The sequence below is a fragment of the Ambystoma mexicanum genome, chromosome 11 (assembly GCF_040938575.1).
Source record: "Ambystoma mexicanum isolate Mex_15411 chromosome 11, UKY_AmexF1_1, whole genome shotgun sequence".
NCBI classification, from domain to species: Eukaryota; Metazoa; Chordata; class Amphibia; order Caudata; family Ambystomatidae; genus Ambystoma; species Ambystoma mexicanum.
The window spans coordinates 1,029,953,411-1,029,972,709 of record NC_090934.1 but is presented as its reverse complement, the minus strand read 5'-3'; the positions used below and the strand labels follow the sequence as shown (position 1 = coordinate 1,029,972,709).

The 19,299-nt window shown below is 45.8% G+C and overlaps 1 protein-coding gene across 10 annotated transcripts in view; it reads right to left on the bottom strand.

The window, feature by feature from the left end:
- The window catches only part of AKAP13 (A-kinase anchoring protein 13), a 1,883,770-nt gene that overhangs the window by 578,849 nt on the left and 1,285,622 nt on the right, over positions 1 to 19,299 (bottom strand). For all 10 annotated transcript variants that reach the window (XM_069624282.1, XM_069624281.1, XM_069624277.1 and 7 more), the window contains one exon: positions 12,389 to 12,581. In XM_069624282.1, the coding sequence (XP_069480383.1) occupies positions 12,389 to 12,581 (193 nt within the window). The remainder of the gene's footprint in view (positions 1 to 12,388; positions 12,582 to 19,299) is intronic.

Below are 19,299 nucleotides of genomic sequence, written 5' to 3'. Positions count from 1 at the left end.
CACAAAGTTGGTAATAATAGAAGTGAGAGCGGGGGCACATAGTTTGACTAAATGTGCTGGGAAATTATCCCCTTTACAGTTGGAGGCTTTTAATTTAGAGATGGTGTCTAACACTAAATCTTGGGTCACAGGAGAAAAGTGGTATAGCATATTCACATTGTCATTCTTTATATTGAGAGTGGATTCAGGAGTGTTTTTGTCATCTAGGATTTTTCTTTATGAGAATTTTCTTTTGTAGTATTTCAATTTTGGAGGCTAACGCATTTTGGATAGTGGTACACCACTCTCTACTAGAGTTGGCCGGGGTGGTGTCTGCGGTTGGGTTTTCCAGTTCTCTAAGGATGGTGAAAAGCTCCTTAGAGTTTGAGGTGGCGTTATTAATGCAAGTGTTATATGCATTAGCTTTATGGGTTATGATTGTTGCTTTATATATTTTATTGGCAGCTATGAAAGCATTAGCCGAGTCTGTTTTGAGAGATTTTTTTGTGGATATGTTCAAGGGATCTTTTAGTCCGCCTAAGCGCAACTAGTTCATCATTGAACCAAAAGCTTGTGCGTTTATCGATGTGTTTGTCTTTTGGTTATAATGGGTGTTACTGAGTCAATGGTTGTTGTGAGACACTTGTGGTATATGTCTGCAAGGTGACAAGGATTTTCCCTTATTGTTGTTGAAGTTGAAAAGGCATCACTAAGTAAAGGGGATAGGTTGTCAGCTGTTAGCTTCCGGGTGGTTCTTGTTTCAAACGTGTCTGTTATCTTGGGGGCACATGTCTCATTATTGAAAATAGTAATATTGGTGCAGTGTGATCGGTCCAGTCAAGGGGTGTGATCGATTCGATGGATACCTGGGAGTTAAGTGTGAGTACTAAATGAAGTGTTCCTCCCTTATTGTGGATAGGTGCATTCACTAATTGTGTAAAGTTCATGTCTTGGAGTGCAGCATAGAAAGCATCAGCTTTGTGATCCTGTTTCTCATTGAAACCTAAGTTGATGTCACCTAAGATGATGCATAAGTTATTAGGTTTGATGTGAGGTGCTAATAGGAGCGGGCTATCTAGGTCCGGGTGGGTGTTGATGTTAGGTGATCTATAGATGACCAGTATGTTAGTAGTTTTAGGGTTGGATGAGAATTTGGCTAGGAGTTGTTTGTAGCCTTCTAAAGGGGGCAGGACCCAATTTGCACATTGGTTTTTAGCTATTATGGCCACGCCGCCTCCTTGTGCATTAGATCTGTCCGTCCTGGTAATATTAAACCCTGGAGGGATGGCAAGGACTAGTAAAGGGCCAGGTGCTTGGTGCAGCCAAGTTCCTGTACCTACGAGAAGGTCCAATTGTTGTTCAGTGATGAGGTCATGGATCGCAATAATGTTGGGTCCGAGTAAGCGGGCGTTAATGAGAGCACATTTGATGTTAGGTGGTGGCTCTGTCGGCGGCAAAATGGTAGTGGTAAGTGCCTGCGATACTGGCGTGCTGCGGGATTGTTTAGTGGCAACTATAGGTGATGTCTTATGAAGTTTGTAGTTAGGGAGAGGGTGGCGCTTCTGCTGCATATAATTAGCAGGCAACCCGTGATGAGTTTGATGGAGCTGATTGGTGCGAGATCTTAGACGCCATAGTCCGGTTTTACCCGATAGCAGGTAGGAGGCAATGGTGTCTAGGTTGGTAAGAGTGCTCTGTAGCCCCGCTTAGGGTGCTGGTCGTGGACTCTGGATTATTAAGGATCCTGGCAGTGCTTTGAATATTGCTATGGTCCTGAATGGGTGGGAAAGGTGGAGTAGAGGGTGGGAATGGGGTAGGACAAGGGAAAGTATGGTGCCGATGGCAGCCCATTCTGCAAAAGCCATTTCCCTGGGGGAAAAAGTAACTTCCTGTACAGGGTAAGCAGTCTTTTACAATGCAAAATGGAAACATGGTTGCGAGTAGCAGGCTTAGCATGGTTATATACTCAGTAGGGGAGGAGATGTATCGAGGCTAAGGCACACAAATCAACAGGGGCACATAGCTGCGGGGTACATTACACATTGGTGCAAGATGCAATTAAAATTGGTCTGCTACTGCATACAAGTCAGCAGGGCTAACTAGCTGCGGGACACATTACACATTGGTGCAAGGTGCAATTACAATGAGTCTGGCTAATGCCCACAAGTCAACAGGGGGACCTCATTAAGGGATATATTACACAATGATGCAGTATGCAATTGAAATTGTTCTGGTTAAAGCCCACAAATCAGCAGGTGAACCAAACTGATAGATACATTACACTTTGATGTAAGAGTTGGTGTAACAGCACCTTAGTACTATGTTTAAATGAACACATTGCATTCACTAGTGGATAATAACGTTATATTGTTACTTGAGGAATGGCACAAGTAACAGGTTGGCGCTGATGCTGATCAGCTGAAAGGTATGCTGCAAGCATGGTCTGATACATGTAATGGGTGAAGAGTACCCTTTCATAATAAAGTGCTCTCCAAAATGGTGCAGGCTACGATGAGCCAGGTCTGGCATGGTGCTCTATCAGCGTGGTAGCAAAGTGCCAAATGGGTCGAGCACAGAGGGCCGAGTTCTATGTTTGAGTCTAAGGTCGTTGGTATCAGGCGTGGTGTAGGTGCTGACCAGAATAGGGCAAGGCTGGCTGTGGCTTCCACAATTAGCCTGTGTTAGGTAGTTCACAGTAATGCCTTTCAGTAGCTGAATGGGTGTTGGGACTACTGGACTTATTGTGGCACACATATATATGTGATACGAAAGCAGGGTGATGCAGCGTTCAAACAGCAGATGATACCCTCGATGGGGTGTATACCAATACGGTCAAAGGCACAGTAATCATGGTTGTGTGACGATGGCGGGTGCACAAAGGCACGTTCTGTCACAGACAGGCCAGTGCCTTTATCAGTGTACCTTCAGCAAGTGGGCCGGCTTGCGCTTTCTGGCAGTACCCTTTCACGGATTAACAGTGGATGATCCAATGGGCATCGGTAACAGTTGCTAGGTAACCTGTGAACAGGAAATAAGGGCGGACATTTCGGGGAGCTCGTGGATTTCCACATGTACAATGGTGATGTGCTAAAAATGATGAAACAGGGTAAACAAAGCTTTTCTTTAAATGTAATTGCAGGAGTGAAGGACTTCTCACACAATTCAATGAAGAGGAGCAGCGTTTCAAGATAATGTGCGCTCACACTCTGATGTTGCTTACCCAGGCTCGAGGGACTGGCCTGTCGCCTCGCACTAATGCTGGCGATGGAGGCGGTGGGTCCTTGCGAAACAGATGTGTCTACATCGCATAGTGGAAGGGTGTGTGAGAAACCAAAGGGAGTCTTATCTGCTAGTCTTCAGGGATCTGTCATCCAGGTGGCCAGGACAGGGCCATCGCTTTTGGATCCAGTTCCTGGGGGTGGCCCAGTGCAGGAGGATCACCTGGATGAGTGTTCTTCGGGGACTGGAAGTGGGGCAGCGAATGCTGAGACATAGCATCCCCTTCCTTTTAACACCCTTTCCCCATTCTACTAAGTAGAATACCTAGGAACTCAACCCTCCTCCCCCTTTCCCGACACAAACATTTCCTCACTGACAGTTCACCGTGAGCGACTACGAACTAACGCCAGAGCAGTATACCTGACATGTCCCAATACAATGATCCAGCAAGGTCAGGCAATCACTGATTACACACACGATGACTCCCATCACACTCCCCCCCCCCCCCACACAGATAAAAGGCAGTGCACAAAAGCACACTCTGTGCGAGGAAAAGCAACACGAGGAAACAGCAGTTCCAAGATGGCAGTTTAATACAAGGAGAACGACGGCGAGACCAGAGAGGGTCGCAAGAAGGGAAATAGCCTTGAATTCTAAAGACTTACTTTCGTGAACCTTAGAAGATAACAAACCGAAGACCATGTCGAAGGTTCCGTCAGATTTCCACCTCAACAAGCCTTTGGTGTAACCTGTTTTCTTCACGAAACCTTTGTCACCGGAGCAGAGTGCCTTGCACTCACTGAAAGTTGCTCGTGCCCTGAAGTTCTACGTGACAAGCACAAAGAGGTTTCAGAAGTCTCATCAACCGTTTGTGAACTTTGGTCCTGTGAACCATGGGAAGGCCTTGTGCATGGCTTCCATTTTAAGGCACCTCTCTGGCTGCATCACGCATTGTCATCGTTTGGCGAACCGACCCCTGCCCGGCAGTCCGAGAGCCCACTCCACCAGAGCGATTGCTGCGAGGACAGCATTCCTTTCTGGAGTGCCCCTGCTGGACATCTGCAGGGCTGCTACATGGAGGTCCACGCACACCTTCACAAAGTTCTACTTGTCGACAGGAATTTCAAAGAGGATTCCAGAGTCGGGCAAGCAGTGCTACGCAACCTGTTCGCTTGAGGTGAGTCAGTTCCAGAGGTAAGAGTTCATTGCTTCAGGTGAGCCGTGCCACCTCCTGTGGTTGTGTGATGTTTTACTGCTGTGTATTTGTTATTCATGAGCATGTGAATCCATGTCAGACCCCATGCTGGAGAAGGTTTAAATTACTTACCTGTTAGCAATCCGGCGTTTGCAGGTAAGTGCGGCTTGTTGCTGTCCCCCACGCCACTCCAAGAGGCCTTGATTATTAATTTATTGCTGTTTTCTGTCCCCCCTAGGCACGACCGTCTCCCCTTTCCCCACTCCCACTTCCTCCATGCCTCCTGCCTCCCAGACTGCCCCTCCATTGTGAAAGGCTCATTTGCTGGTCTTAACTGACCTCCCAGAGCAGCCCTCCCCCTGGCAGCCCCTGCGGCTAAGGACCCCAAGGCAATGGGCGGCTCCTACAGAGGCAGCTCCAGCTAGTGTCTGCAGGGGAAGGAAGCCAGTGGCCAGCCATCAACCAGCAGCGACTATTAAGGTAGGAGTGGACTTGGTGAGGAATAGAGAAATCACTCTACCCTGACAACCCTGACAAACAGCAACCTTACCGTCACTAAAATAATACTCTGATTATTAGCCTGTGCCACGCTGGATTAGTTTTATGATTATTGGCATGCACAACACCGTCACAGACTCGGTGACAGGGCTGCGAGACGCATCTCGAGAGTGCCACAATTGGATAGTACTGCTGATTTGTAGCCTGTGCCACACGGAGATAACACTATGGTTACTGGCCGTATGTATACTACATTGTTAAACCTAGGCATTCTTCGCACTATAGAGGACTCTCAGACATAGGTGTGTTTTTTTCCCATACCTAAACTGCATTGTGAAAGTAGTGCTGTATTTGTTTTTTCTCCTTCTTAGCAAAGCGTTCATCTAGAAAACTGTTCCACTATTGTCTAAGCTCTTGTCGTTTTATCCAATTGTCTACTATTGTCTCGTCTCTCTCGGTCTCGTCTGCTTGTTCCCCTCCCTGCATCCTTCCCTCGTGTTCTCCCCATCCTCCCTCCTGCCCCCTTCTCTCCCCAACTACTCTATGGTGCTCTCTGTCTCCCATAGCTTTTCTAACTGTTACTCTATCGACTATCCTGCTCTCCTTACTAAATCTGGAAGGAAGAAGTTTAAAAAGGACATCCTGGTCACCAACCCAGGCCTCCCTATCGCTGACACCTATACCAGTGCTTCCTCCAAGCAAACCCTCAACAACAACCTCTTTGTCGTTCCTTCACCAGACCTATGGACTCTCCATATTGTCTTGTGCTTTCTCCTTTCTCTTCTTCTCCCATTAATGGTGGCACCCGGTGGGAGGCTCTCCTGTCCTCCTTCCATTCCTCCAAGGTCAACATGAATGTTTACTTGAATGGTACCGTCTTGGTCCAAGGCCCTCAGGCGAACCTTCTCTATTTTCTCCACGGCTTCCTTACCTCCCCCTGCTGTCTCCTCCTTGGCTACCTTGCCCTCTCCTCCTTCCTTTTCTGCACACCCTCCCAGGCTTCTCCTACACCTCCGCAGGGCGTACCTATGACTTGTACCCCCCTCCGACTCCCCGGAAGTCTTTCAAGGACGACAACCTTCTCCATATTGCCACTCCCAGCTCTTGCTCAGCTGTCAAGCACTTCTCTGACATCTACTGCCTCATTGAAGAACTTGCCCTCAATGTCCTTGGTCTCACTGAGACATGGTTCACTGCCAGCTCTGTCACAAGCTTGGACACTCTCCTCCCAGACAGCTACAAGATCCGCCCCGCCCCAGGTCAAATTATTCCGGAAGGGGTGTAGCCCTGATCTTCCCTGGGTGGATTCCTGCCTCTGTGATACATACGCAGGCCTACTCCTCTTTCAAATGCCTTGTCTGCTAGCGCTCTCCCTCTCTCTTTCTCTTTCTCTCTCGCTCTCTCTCGCTCTCACTCTCACTCTCTCTCTATTTATCTCTCTCTCTCACACTCTTTCCTAGCCATTCCCTTACTGTGGCTACCATCTATCGACCACCTGGTCAGATCTCCTCCTCCTTCTCTGAGTGGGCAGACCTCTCCTCTTCTCTCCTGGTCTCGACCACTCAACTCCTTCTTGGAGACTTTAACATCCATCTGGATGCTCCCTGTTATTCCTCTGGACTCTTTCGTGACCTCTGCGACACTCTCACTCTCGATCCTCCCCTCTGGCCCGGATTCACTCCGTAGAGCACACTCTGGATGTTCGGATCTCTACAGACCTTCCCCTTTCTATCCCTCTCACCACTCCTCTCTCCTGGAGTAATCACTTTCAACCTTTCCACCCAGCTCACTCTCTCCAACCCTGAGGCCAAGCCAACTACAGCACTGCCACCTACCTTCTCCGTTATCCGACCCATGAAGTGTGTGTCAGTTGAGGCCTTTGATGCCACTTTCTCACGCCCCACCCCCTTCAGCTGACTCACACCCTGACAAAGCCCTTTCTATGCTCCACTCTGCTATATCGGATACTCTTGGTGTTCTTGCCCCTCTCATGAGGATTCGCTTGAAGCCCAAAGCTAAGTGCAACTCCTGGTACGACTCAGACCTTGTCAGCCTTAAACACAAGTGCAGGGTGGCAGACAGGAAATGGCGTGCTTCCTGTACGTCCTCTGAAACTGGCCTGCTGCATGCTCCAAAGGCAATACCGGCTCTCGGTCCGCACCAAGAAGAGAGCCCTCATGAAAGCCTGCGTCTCTGCGGCATCCAACAACTCGCCGAACTCTTTAAAATCTGCAGGGAGCGGGCCAATCCTGTTGCAGTCTCTACCTCTCCTGTTCCCTCCCAGGCCCTCTACATGGCCCTGGCTTCTCATTTCATCTCTAAAATCTCTATCTTTCTCTCCTCCTCCTCCCTCTACTCCCGCTCTTCCTCTGGCCCTTCTGTGGTCACCTCTCCTCCCTCCTTCTCTTCCTTCCCCTCTTCTCCCTAGATGAGGTTTCTAGACAAGTCCGATCTATGAATGTCTCATCGAAACAGGTTCTCCTCTGTTCCTCTAAAACTATCAAGGACCACATTGACAGCCTGCCTTCTGCTTTGGCGGACTTCTGCAACCGCTCTGTCGCCTAATGGAGTCTTCCCATGAACCCTGAAGCATTCCCTTGTGCACCCTCCTAAGAAACCCTCAGCCGACCCTTCCTGCCCGGCTAACTACCACCCCATCACCATCACTCCTTTCCTGGGCAAAATGCTGGAAAAGCTAGCTGCCTCCGAGCTTAATCTTCACAATGAATCTGATGGTTTTCGCCATGACCATCAGTCTGGCTTCAGAGCTGCCAGAAGCACGGAAACTGCTCTCCTGAACATCTGTGAAGACCTACTCTCCAACCTTGATTCCGAAACCTCCTCTGTCCTCATCTTACTTGACCTCTGTTCTGCCTTTGACATGGTCAACCACGCCATCCTGCTCAACCATCTCTTTGATAACTTGGGTATCCCTGATCAGGCCCTGGCTTGGCTGACTTCTTTCCTCTCTGATCGACCCTCCCAGGTCCAACTTGAGTCCTTCCTCTTCTCTATCTCTACCTGTGGTGTTCCCCAGGGGTCTAACTTCTCTCCCTGGCTGTTCAACCAATACTTGGAACTTCTTGCCCACTGCATTGCCGCGCTCTGCCCCAACTTTCAGTGCTATGAGGATGACACTCAGCTAATTTTCAGGCTAACTTCCGCCACCTTTTCTCCTTCTCTCATCTGTGACTGTCTGCTTTCCAGGAGTGGTGTGCTGCCAATGATCTCTGCCTTAATGCCAGTAAGGCAGATTCTCCTCCTTTCCGGTCGCTCTCTGGCCGGCCTCTCTTGGCCTTCTACCTGCTCCCACATGTGAGGCTAAAAACCTCAGGGTCATCTTCGACTCCACACTCTCCTTCCCTCCTCACATCTCTGACGTCTCTAAGAAGTCACACTACCAGCTGCACTTCCTCCGAGGTATTCTTCCTTTCCTCTCCTTCCCCCAAAAGCTCACTGTCTCCAGAGCTCTGGTTCTCTCTAGGCTGGACTACTGCAACAGCCTCTTTCTAAATCTGCCTGTTTCAAGTCTCAGCCCTCTGCAACTCATCCAAAGCAGGACTGCAAGACTTGTCCTTGGCCTCAAGCCCAGGGATCATATCTCTCCAGGACTGAAATCTCTGCACTGGCTACCAGTGGCTATGAGAATTAAGTTCAAAACCGTCTGCATTGTCCACAAGTCTGAGGCCTCAATACCTTCAACTCTCTCTTCCTAAATATCTTCCTTCTTGAGCTCTTCGCTCATCCGCCTCCAACTCCCTCAGGGTCAGTCGCTTCTCCAAGCAACAAGTTGGGGGTAGATCTCTCTTTGGCTGGGGCCTCCCTCTGGAACAGCTTCCCTGCCTCCCTGAAACATGAGGAGAACCACCTCCAGTTCTGTAAGCACCTCAAGAGCTTCCTCTTTGCTTCTGCTTGCTCTCCTCCTCTCCCCTGCTAAACCTGACTGAAACTGCACTGGTCACCTGGCTACCCTCCGATCTCTGGCCCATGTCTCCTCCCCTGACAGTTGCACACCTGCACTGCCTCCTGGGCAACACCTACACTTGGGGGCTGTTTCTGTATCCCTACAGTCCCCTACCAGCTCTTGACGTCTGCACTTACCCCTGCACTTGCCACTAGTTGGATGCACTTTTTACCTTTTATTCTTATGTTATTTATTTTACTGTGGATCCCATGTATTGCACTGCCCCCCGCCACACTCCTCCCCCCCCACCCTTCACTTGCGCCATCTCAATGTCAACTGGCCTAATAAGAACGCTGTCTTTATCTTCCCTCTGTTCCCCCTCACTTGCCTCGTCGCGTCTTGAAACACATGTGTATAGGCACGTTATAAATGCCATATCATATCATAACTATTGTTCTCCGGCATGGGTCTGGCATGGATTCACATACAAACCCTCCCTCCGGCCCCTTTGCGGCTCTTCTTGGTCATACTGCCACTTTACGTGCTACCAAATCTGAAGATGGCTGCCAGAGGTGAGGCTTAGGGAGAGGACTGTCATTGGATGGGGCAGAATGACCCAGAGGACAGTGATTGGATTAGAGGAGAAATGCAGTTTTAAAGTGAAAGTGAAACTTTTTTGTTTTACCGAGGATTCACAGCCTGACAAAGGGGAATAATCATGAGCATATGAATCCATGTCAGACCACTTTCTGGAGAATACTAGATTCTTTATTTACCGTAGTTCAGGAAGAACAACAGGGCTACACATGCACTCTAACACAGTACCGACCTCATCGGTCGGTGTGTAAATATGCTTCTGCTCTGCCCCATTGACCCTATTTTCAGTCTGTGAGCATTCTCCAACCAACCATGTGCCATTAATACGGTCATGTTGTGCAGGAATTTGCCCAATGGTTTGTACAGTGGACCGAGGGGGCTTAGCAATGGCATCCTCCTTGTTTGGTTTTACATGGCCCGCCTCCCTTAGCTTGGGAATTTCAGGGTTAGATACAGAATGATGATACTCTTGTTAATACTTCAGTTCGGAGGTGGATGGAATTTCAGTTACTTGAAGGTGAGCAGGGATTAAGATGGGAGTAATAAGGGAAACAGAGGTGTTAAGAGTTGTAATTTATTGGGTCCCATGTAGTCATAGTTGGGTGTAGGTCAGACGTATTCGAAGACAAACCACCAAGAGACTCCTCGGGTTGTGATTATTCAGTACAGGGTATAGTCCTCTCACCCAAAAACGGACCCCACTGGGGACACTCACAATTCATCCCTTCTTTAGATGTACTTATAAGTGTCATGTACAGCAATGTTTTTGGCATTAACATTGGCGATGGCTGTTGTGTCTTTCCTCCCACATTAGTCCATACTAGAGGGGACATTGGGAACGTTGAAAGAGCCTAAGAATGGGTGGATTTCATTAATCAGGGAATGGGCTTCTCCTAAGCGGTCTTCATAAATTGGGTACACAGATGTCAGCAGCGCCTAGTATGGCCGTTGGGGCAACACGAGGGATTTTCCTCTTAACAGTCAACATTTTCCTTTAGTGTTTAAGTAGAGGCGCAGGTGTAGCTACTAGTATTGATGGCAAAACGTGGGATGACATGGTGAAAAAACATGCTGAAGTTTGACAAAAATGAAGTAATCAAAGGTTAACAAAACAGAGAGACTAATGAGATCTCACCTGGTCTGTTTCTGTCTTAGACAAACCCCCCTCCGGCTCTTGCTTCCGCATGGGAAACCTTGTTTTTTTCAATGCTTTGGAGTATCAGGCAGAGAGTGGAATTTAGTAGAGGCCATTCCTCCCTGTCTACAACGTTAGAAGTATGCTCCAATGCCGTGTTTCTTTTTCAAGCAATTACCCCCCAGCTGTGCACCAACTCCCTTCGGGAGCACACCTTGGCACCCTTTTCCGCCGCGGGCTTCACTCAGGCGGTGGGTTTATGGGGCTTATGTTGTTTCCTAGAGGGAGCGGGGTAGGACTCCAGAGGCAGCGGCAGCATCAGCAGTCAAGCAAGGGTCCCCGGCGCACACGCCTGCAAACCCTCCCTGCTCCCCCTGTGGGCTTACTATACTGAGGACACACAAATTATGATAAAACTCAAATTCTAGCACTGCCATGTTAATTCAAAGTTTACCTTTTACCCATCAACCATTGAATGCATTTTCATCCCAGAAAATGGATCCTGTCTAAATCTGGAATTGCCATGTTATGGGTCATACCCAGAAATCTGACAAAACCTTTGGTGTCCAGAACATGGGGTTTGTCTACCTCAATACCAAGGATACTAAACCAGGCGTACACGCTCTCTAAGGCTTTACAAATCTCCTTCACATGGTCCAGTTTTTCATATGGCTACCCTTCATAGAATTCGAACAGAAAACAGTTTCACTTGTGCGGTCAAAGAAACTATGCCAACTCCACCTACCCTGGTCTATCAACATATTTTCCAGGCCAACATCATAGTATTCAATGTGAAGCAGCTGGACTACTCTCAAAATTAAGCAAAAACTACATCACAACCCCTCCCTGGGATCTTGCCTATGATAGCCTTGGGAACAGACTAAGATTCTGCAGATAGGACTCAGGGTTTTCTTTCGGAAAGACCAGCCTTAAAGATAAGGGGTATATCAGCCAATTTTACTCCCTGAAATTTGGCTAAAACTCCCCCCACCAAAAAAAATGTGGAGTAAAAATACTCTCAACAAAAAATAAGAAAAGTAAAAGTAGAATGTTGATCCTCTGCTTTCACTCTCAAAGATCCATGGATAGGTTTGAACCAGTAGTGCACCTAGTATCACAGGATGAAACTACTAGTTTAACTGCCTGAGCGGAAGAAGTGAACATGTATTTTTTAATGTGCATGAATAACTAGGTGCAAAGAAATACATGTTACAAAAACATTTGAGTTTTTCAGTTCAAACATTTTTACTCGCTTATAACAGTCATTGGCAATTGGACTTACATTTGTACTCCCTGAAAAATCATTTTACTCACAACTTTAAAAATAGGGAGAAAAATACTCCCTCTTCCAAATCTTATCTGGAGCACTGGGAAAGACGCCCCTTTCATTCATACCAAATTCAAATCTTACACCCTTTCTAAAGCACTTGGATATTTACATCACGACTACCCTAAACACCAAAATGCAAACTGAAAGGGACCCGGACAAAATCCTTTGGCTTCCTCACCCCATGCCTGCAATCCCACATCTTGCATGTAGGGAATGGTTGATCGCCTACTGTCTTCCACTGCCCTTCACTTTCTATATAAAGTTTGGCTTGATGACACAAGGAAACATTAAGATAAAATTGCCTATGCATTTTCATGCAACAAGGAATAATGCACCTTTTCCTGTGGTATCCACTCCACACAAAAGCGAAATACATGATCAATGAAAAAGAAATCAAGATGTACGACTAGTATCTGTGGAGCATTTCTACCTTCACAGTACATATAACCAAGAGGAACACAAGTTCCCTCTTGCTTTTGACATTTTTGACCATCTGCAAACAATTTAAAAACAAAGGTCTGCTTTACTTACCAGGCGATCTGAACCTCTAATTTCACTCTGGTTAGCATCTCGATCACCTTTGTTCAGGTATACAACAGAACTGCAGTCACCACGTGAGGCTAACGGAGATTGAGTTAGCACCTTGCAACCTATGGAAACTGCTTCAGACGTCTGCAACAGGCTTTTGTCTTCGCCATCTCCAACAAGGCCTTCCAAGCTATAACTGAGAAAAAAATATTGGTGTTACTTTAAAAAAAAAAGTAGTTTACAGGGGTAATAACTCCACTCTTTAAGAGTGTTGCTATGGTATTGGTTGAATAGACCGCTCACTCAAACTATTTCCTGACCAGAAAATGTGAACCAACAACAGTTATACCACACAATTATTTTTCTAATGTGATGGAATCTTAAAACAATTGAGTACAATGTTTAATCAATTTCAAAGCAGCATGGCTGTGGAAGAGTTGCTTTACCTCCATTTATGGGGAAAAAATGCATCCTTTCACTTTTTTCCATTAATCAGTAATGCTGAACTTCCAAATAAAAAATATAAAATCTGAGCCAAACGGAATGTAGTTTGAGCATGCAACTCATACTTGAGCAATATTCTTAGACATGGCACATCATACAGCCAGGAATTAAAGGAAAAGTGCCTTGACACAGGGTTTCCAAGGCATAAAATAAGCAGTGTCACATAGCAATTTGCTATGCAATTGTGTAGGTTTGCTAAACAAATTGACACTTGTGTAGAAAAGCTAGCTATCTAAGTTACCCTGTTCAATTAAAGCACAACTCGCCCTGCATTACTCCCTTGCCCTCATTGCTCTCTTCACACTCTTTTCTCTGTTCACTTCACTTGCTAATGAAGAGAAAGTGCAGCAGTGGTCATCTACTTCACTTAAGTGCCAAAGGCCTGCGTGGGAGTGGTAGGCAAGAATTTCTTTTTCAAATAATTGCAAACCAGAAGTAATCAGGGTGATACTTTTAGTGATATTTCTATTACGCCAACTATATCCTATCTGGCAAAGACTAGTATGTGTTAACTGTATATTTCTTTAAAAGACAGTGATGCAATTCCATTCCTAAAAATGTAAGTTGTTACATAATGCATAATTACAGTATCGATGCTGTAAAACACTGCACCATCTCCATGCATTACAGTAAAGTTTAGCATCTAAATCTCATAGCGTCAACTATATTTCTTTTTGTTGAAGATTGACGAGTTAACGCATGAAAATGTACATGATGACACGATCAAATGCTTTTAACGATGAGCCTAGTTCTGTGACCTGCTGGTTGCATCCAGCTGAGCTAATGGTGCTCAGCCCATAAGCTGATCCTGTACTCACTGACATTCTAACTTGACACCCTGTTGCTTTTTAGCAGCTATGGTGCCTGTGAGATGGCCGCAAACTACAATATTCCACCTAGTTTGACCAGTTCTTTGCTTCCTATGCCGTCCACTATGCTTAGTCTCTTACTTTCTTAACTCTTACATATTGTATACACAAAGCTAACTAGATTTTTATGCAAAGTAGTGATCAATAGTTCCATTCAGTCAGTACATTGACAGCTCTAGTGCGCTACCATAAACTGTAGTGAACCTCCAGACTCGCTTTGCTTTATTATTACGATTGCATTATATGGGTTAGCACCTGCAGGAGACAGCTGGCAAAACTGTTTTCAGAGCCTTTCTATCATAGGTATTTATTTGTGTCCATTCATGCAGCCAACCTTTTACGTATTATAGATTCTCATCCAGGGCTCGCAAAGTCTTTTCACCAACTCGCATAGTCAAGTAGATTTCATGAAGGGCACATTCCATTTGCACGGGATGTTTGAAACTTATTTAACATTTACTTTGTTTGCAGTAAATATCAAATAAGAGTTTCACTGTGCATGGCTGGCCTCTGGGTGGCAGCAGTGTGCCAAACAAAGCAGGTTTGTAGTGACATGCACCATTTTACAGAAATCCCATTTAAATTTGTTGTCACATTTGCTATAGGTTGAGTACATTTCCCTTAGGTCGAATAGGTAAACTAAGTTACCAGACCTGCAGGTCTAGCTGAATTTTAACAAATTTGCAAGACCCGACTCTTCTCACTGGTGTCTTATTTCACTGGTATGCAAAAAAGCTATATTGTTGCTCATTTCAAATCTTCGGCACAAATAACTTTTGGTGGCATTAACAATATTAGTACAAAATTGCTAATCAAATGTGTGTTTGCTAGTCAATACAGTTTTAATTAGCAAACTCTGCTGATCAATCTTTGACAACTAATGCATGCCTTGCATTGCCCTATTTAAAAGAAAATGTATGATTAAGAATATATTTTGATCCAGCATTTCGAAAGCCTAGATCAAATTATAATTCTTAGGATACTGAACACAGGGCTTACACACTAGATCAACCAACAATGTAGAAAAGATCTTGTGTGGTTGGGCCAACAGTTTTGTCTCAAGGGAGCTTTGTTCAATGTCTGTACAACCTGAGGATCAGTGTACAGTAGCCACATACTTTTTTTATAACAAGAACAAACAAATGTCCACAGGAGTCATATTTTACAAATCTCTACTTTAAAATCCTTTTTAATGTGGTTCAGGTCGAATGTCATGTGAAAAACGTTTAGCATGTTTTAATATACCAGACTAGTAGAAGAGTTAAATAATTGAATGCAGATTTTACAATATGGACTAAAATGCAAAATAAACTGACTTGACAAAGCAGAGAAAAACAAGCTTGGGAATTAATCTGAAGCAGATGTTTCAGAACAAACTATATTGTCACATCATGAAAACCCACACAAATTGCATATCTAATGACTTGCCATTGGATCTCTGGCAGGAATTATTGAGTTAGTTGACAACAAAAAGTCTATTTTTCTTAAATCTGAATTATATGGTTGTGATTTTGAAAAGTTAGTAAGCCAGCAGAAAACTCCAATCTAGGTAAATCAGTTAGATAGGGATTAATAGAATCCAGGAGAGCTTTACCAACATTAAATGTGAGATATTTTACATTTTTTTAAGGCTTCAGTATGACATCTGCTATTATCCCATGTCCATATTCCGTGTGAATTAAAACGGAATGCTATCAAAGTAACAAGTATCATAGGAGGCTTACACACTTGGCACTGGCATCTTCAATTGACAAGGGTGATAGACTAAACCTGCAAGTAGCCTTCGTCCAATTTGCCAGCAAGAAAGACTTGATAACCAGATCAGATGCTGTTTGTAGATGGTGTTGATGAGCTTATTTTGCATTATTGATACAGTAGATTCAAGGTCTTATAGTCTCCATTAAGTCCCAGTTACAAGTGGATCAAATAGCTTTAGCAGAACGGCTCAGTGGCAGCACGCTCGCCTTGGAACCAAGACAATGCAGAGCAACACAGATTCGATCCCCGGGTCCACGCTTAGAAACCTCTGGGTTTTAAACGCATTATAAATAACCAATCATAATCATGCGCTGGCCAATTGCCTTACTGCAAGGGGCTGGCCAATCCTCCTGCAGTCTCTAGCTCTCCTGTTCCCTCCCAGGCCCTCTGCAAGGCCTTGGCCTCTCATTTCACGACTATAACTCCAGATATCCCGTCCACCCTCTCTTCCTCTACCTCCTCTTCTTCCTCCTCTTCTTCCTCCTCCTCCTTCTCCTCCTCCTCCTCCTCCTCCTCCTCCGCCACTCCTGACCTGTCTGAGGTCATCTCTCCTCCTCCTTTCCCCTGTTCACCTCTGACAATGTTTCTAGACAAGTCCGATATATGAAAGTCTTGGTTCTCTCCAGCCTTGGCCAATTTCTGCACTCACTCCTTTGACACTGGAACTTTCCCCTCCCCCTTAAGCACTCTCTTGTGCAACCCCTCCTAAAGAAGCCCTCGGCTGATCCTTCCTCTCCAGCTAACTATCGGCCGATCTCCATCACTCCTTTCCTGGGCAAACTCTTGGAAAAGCTGTCCATCTTAATCTATATACTGAATCTGTTTGCCCCCATGACCAGCCTTCTGGCTTCAGAGCTGCCAGAAGCACAGAGGTTGCTCTCCTGGACACCCGTGAAGACTTGATCTCCAATCTTGACTTTAATCTCCCTTCTGTCCTCATTCTCCTCAATCTATCCTCTACTTTTGACACAGTCAACCATGCCATTATGCTCAATCGCTTCCGAGACAACCTTGGTATTACTGATCAGGCCCAGGCCTGGTTGACCTTCTTGCACACCAACCGACCCTCTCAGGTCCAACTGGGGTCTTTACTCTCTTCTATCGCTCCCTCTACTTGTGGTGTTCCCCAGGGGTCTAACCTCTCTGCCTGGCTCTTCAACCACTACCTGGTATCTCTTGCCCACCGCATCGCTACTTTCTGCTCCAATTTTCATTGTCATTCGGATGACACTCCGCTCTCTTTCAGGTGCCCCTCAGCCACCGCTGCTTCTTCACTCATACCAGACTGCCTGGCCGCAATTCGGGAATGGTGTGCTGCCAAGGATATCTGACTTCATGACATTAAGACTGAGATCCTCCGCATTGGGGGACACGCTCCTTCCTTTCCTCTCTCCCTCTCTTTCTGGCCATCCAATATGTGCAGTCTTCCTGCTCCATCCTGTGAGGCTAATAACCTTGGTGTCATCTTCAACTCCAACCTCTCTTTGCGCTCCTCACATCTCTGACATCTCTAAGAAGTCAAATTATCAGCTGCACCTCCTCCGAGGTATTCTTCCTTTTCTCACCACCCCTAACCCTCTTAATCTTCCTGCCTCTACTCTCCGACCTTTACAACTTATCCAGAGCAGGACCGTGAGACTTGTCCTTGGCCTCAACCTGAGGGATCCTATCTCTCCAGCTCTAAAATCTTTTCACCGGTTCCCTGTGGATGCAAGAATCAAGTTCAAGACCCTCTGCACAAGGCTTTCTGGGACTGCTCTAACTCCAACTTTCTCTTCCAAAACAATCTTCCTTCTCAAGCTCTCGGCTCATCCACCTCCAACTCTCTGAGGGTCAGACGCTTCTCCAAGCAGAGAGAAGAGGGTAGATCTATCTCCTCAGCTGGGCCTCTCTCTGTAACAGCCACCCTGCCTCTCTCAAACTTGAGCAGAACCACCTTCGGTCCCAGAAGCAACTCAAGACCTTCATTTTTTTCGCTTTCGCTTTCTCTCTTCGTCTCGCCTGCTGATAGGCATCGACTGCTCTGGGCACTGGTCACCTGGTCACTCTCTGAATTCGGGCCCAGGCTCCTGCATGTCCAGTTGCCCTCTCACTGCCTCCAGGCTCCCCGGCACTTAAGGGTCTGTACCTGAAACCCTGCAGTCCCTTCTCTCTACACCTGAGTCACCCGCTGGCTGCACTTGTGAATTAACTGCACTCCCCCCCCCCCTACCCTTCCCCCTTGGCACTTCTCTTCTTCCCCGTATTTGCGCAATCTGAATGGCACACCTAGTAAGATTGTTATTTTGTCCTCCCTTCGTTTCCTCTCCTTGTCTTGTCACACCTAGAAACACTTGTGTACAGGCGCGTTATAAATGCCATATCATATCATCATGGGTGGAATTCTTTTTTCATCAAGAATTCATAGAGGCTTGAGGCAAAGGCAGACATGTGATCAAGAATTAGATGGCATCGAGTGTGGGTGGGGGATCATCTATTGACCAGAGAATGAGAAAAATAGTTGCTTTTATGGATTAGAAAAATTGACTAACATTTGAAGAGAACAGTGTGCACAGGGGCAGCCCTAGGAAATTTACTGTGAGCTTGAGCTGAAAAACACTCCTAACTGTGGAGCACAGAAGAAGACAATACTAGTTTAGATTAAGCACTGCATTGGTGTAATCTGTGTAAATTGGAAATACACGTCCAGAGAGACTTAATAGAAATGAAACAAGTGATATGATCTCCAAAAAATATTTGACAGATGTTGGGGAAAATACAGTAGGCGGAACAGTTCAGTGTTCAAGCTATCACTCTTGAAAACATCCAACTTCCAGACCTCCAAGGATATTTTGAGGAAAATGCTCTACAGATGTAATGCAAATAAATATAAGTTGGCAGTGACCTGCTGCTGCCAAAACATCTAGGATAATATGGCAAAAGGAGAGGAAGCACTAAATCATCCAGAAAAGAAAGATATGAACAAAAGAGAGGATCCTCAAAAAACATTTCTAGTGAACAGTGCCCTTTATATACTCATTTGTGTAGCACTATCGAACACTTGGGCATAAAAGGCTTGAGGATTTAAAGGCAGCAGCTGAGTTAAGACTCAAGCATCACATGTCAGAGGGGTCAAGGCACATTTTGTCAGGAGCAAGGCTCCAAGCCTTTGCCACTGAAACCCGAACAGAGCTGGCCATTGCTCTGGAAAGCCCGATATGTGAACACTCTTGTTGCTGAATCTGAAAGAATAAGCAGGTGAATGCCAAGTCAATTTGTTCTTTAGCATAAAGGGGCTTTGCCATACGAGGCTTTAATGGTAAGCATCAGTATCTTGAATGTGGCACAGACCTTAACAGGGGCATGTCCTTATCAGTTTCACAGAAATTACCAGGCTAGTGTGTCGAAATACATTCTTTTTTTTACTAGAAAACAACCTTATGATGCTATAGATTAGACTGATGATTCGTCTACTGTGATGAATGCAGGGAATTCCACCCCCTTTGGGACTAGGGAGGTGAGTCGGCTAAGCTAACACCCCATATGGGACAGTGCAAGCAGAATCCCACTTGGGGAAGACTCCCCAAAGAATGACCACAAAGGGATTTTAGTCTTTCTTTCTCAAGTGAAACGTCCCATGTGATTGTTGGCAATACAGGGATTGAGTCGTACAATTGTACCCATGATCCTTTCGATGTGGCTTGCTTGGTTTTTGACCCCTGTATCAGACCATTTCAAGAAACACAGTAAATGGAACATCCAATCTCATTTCAGCTTGAACTTTAAAGATGATGCAAGAGCAAC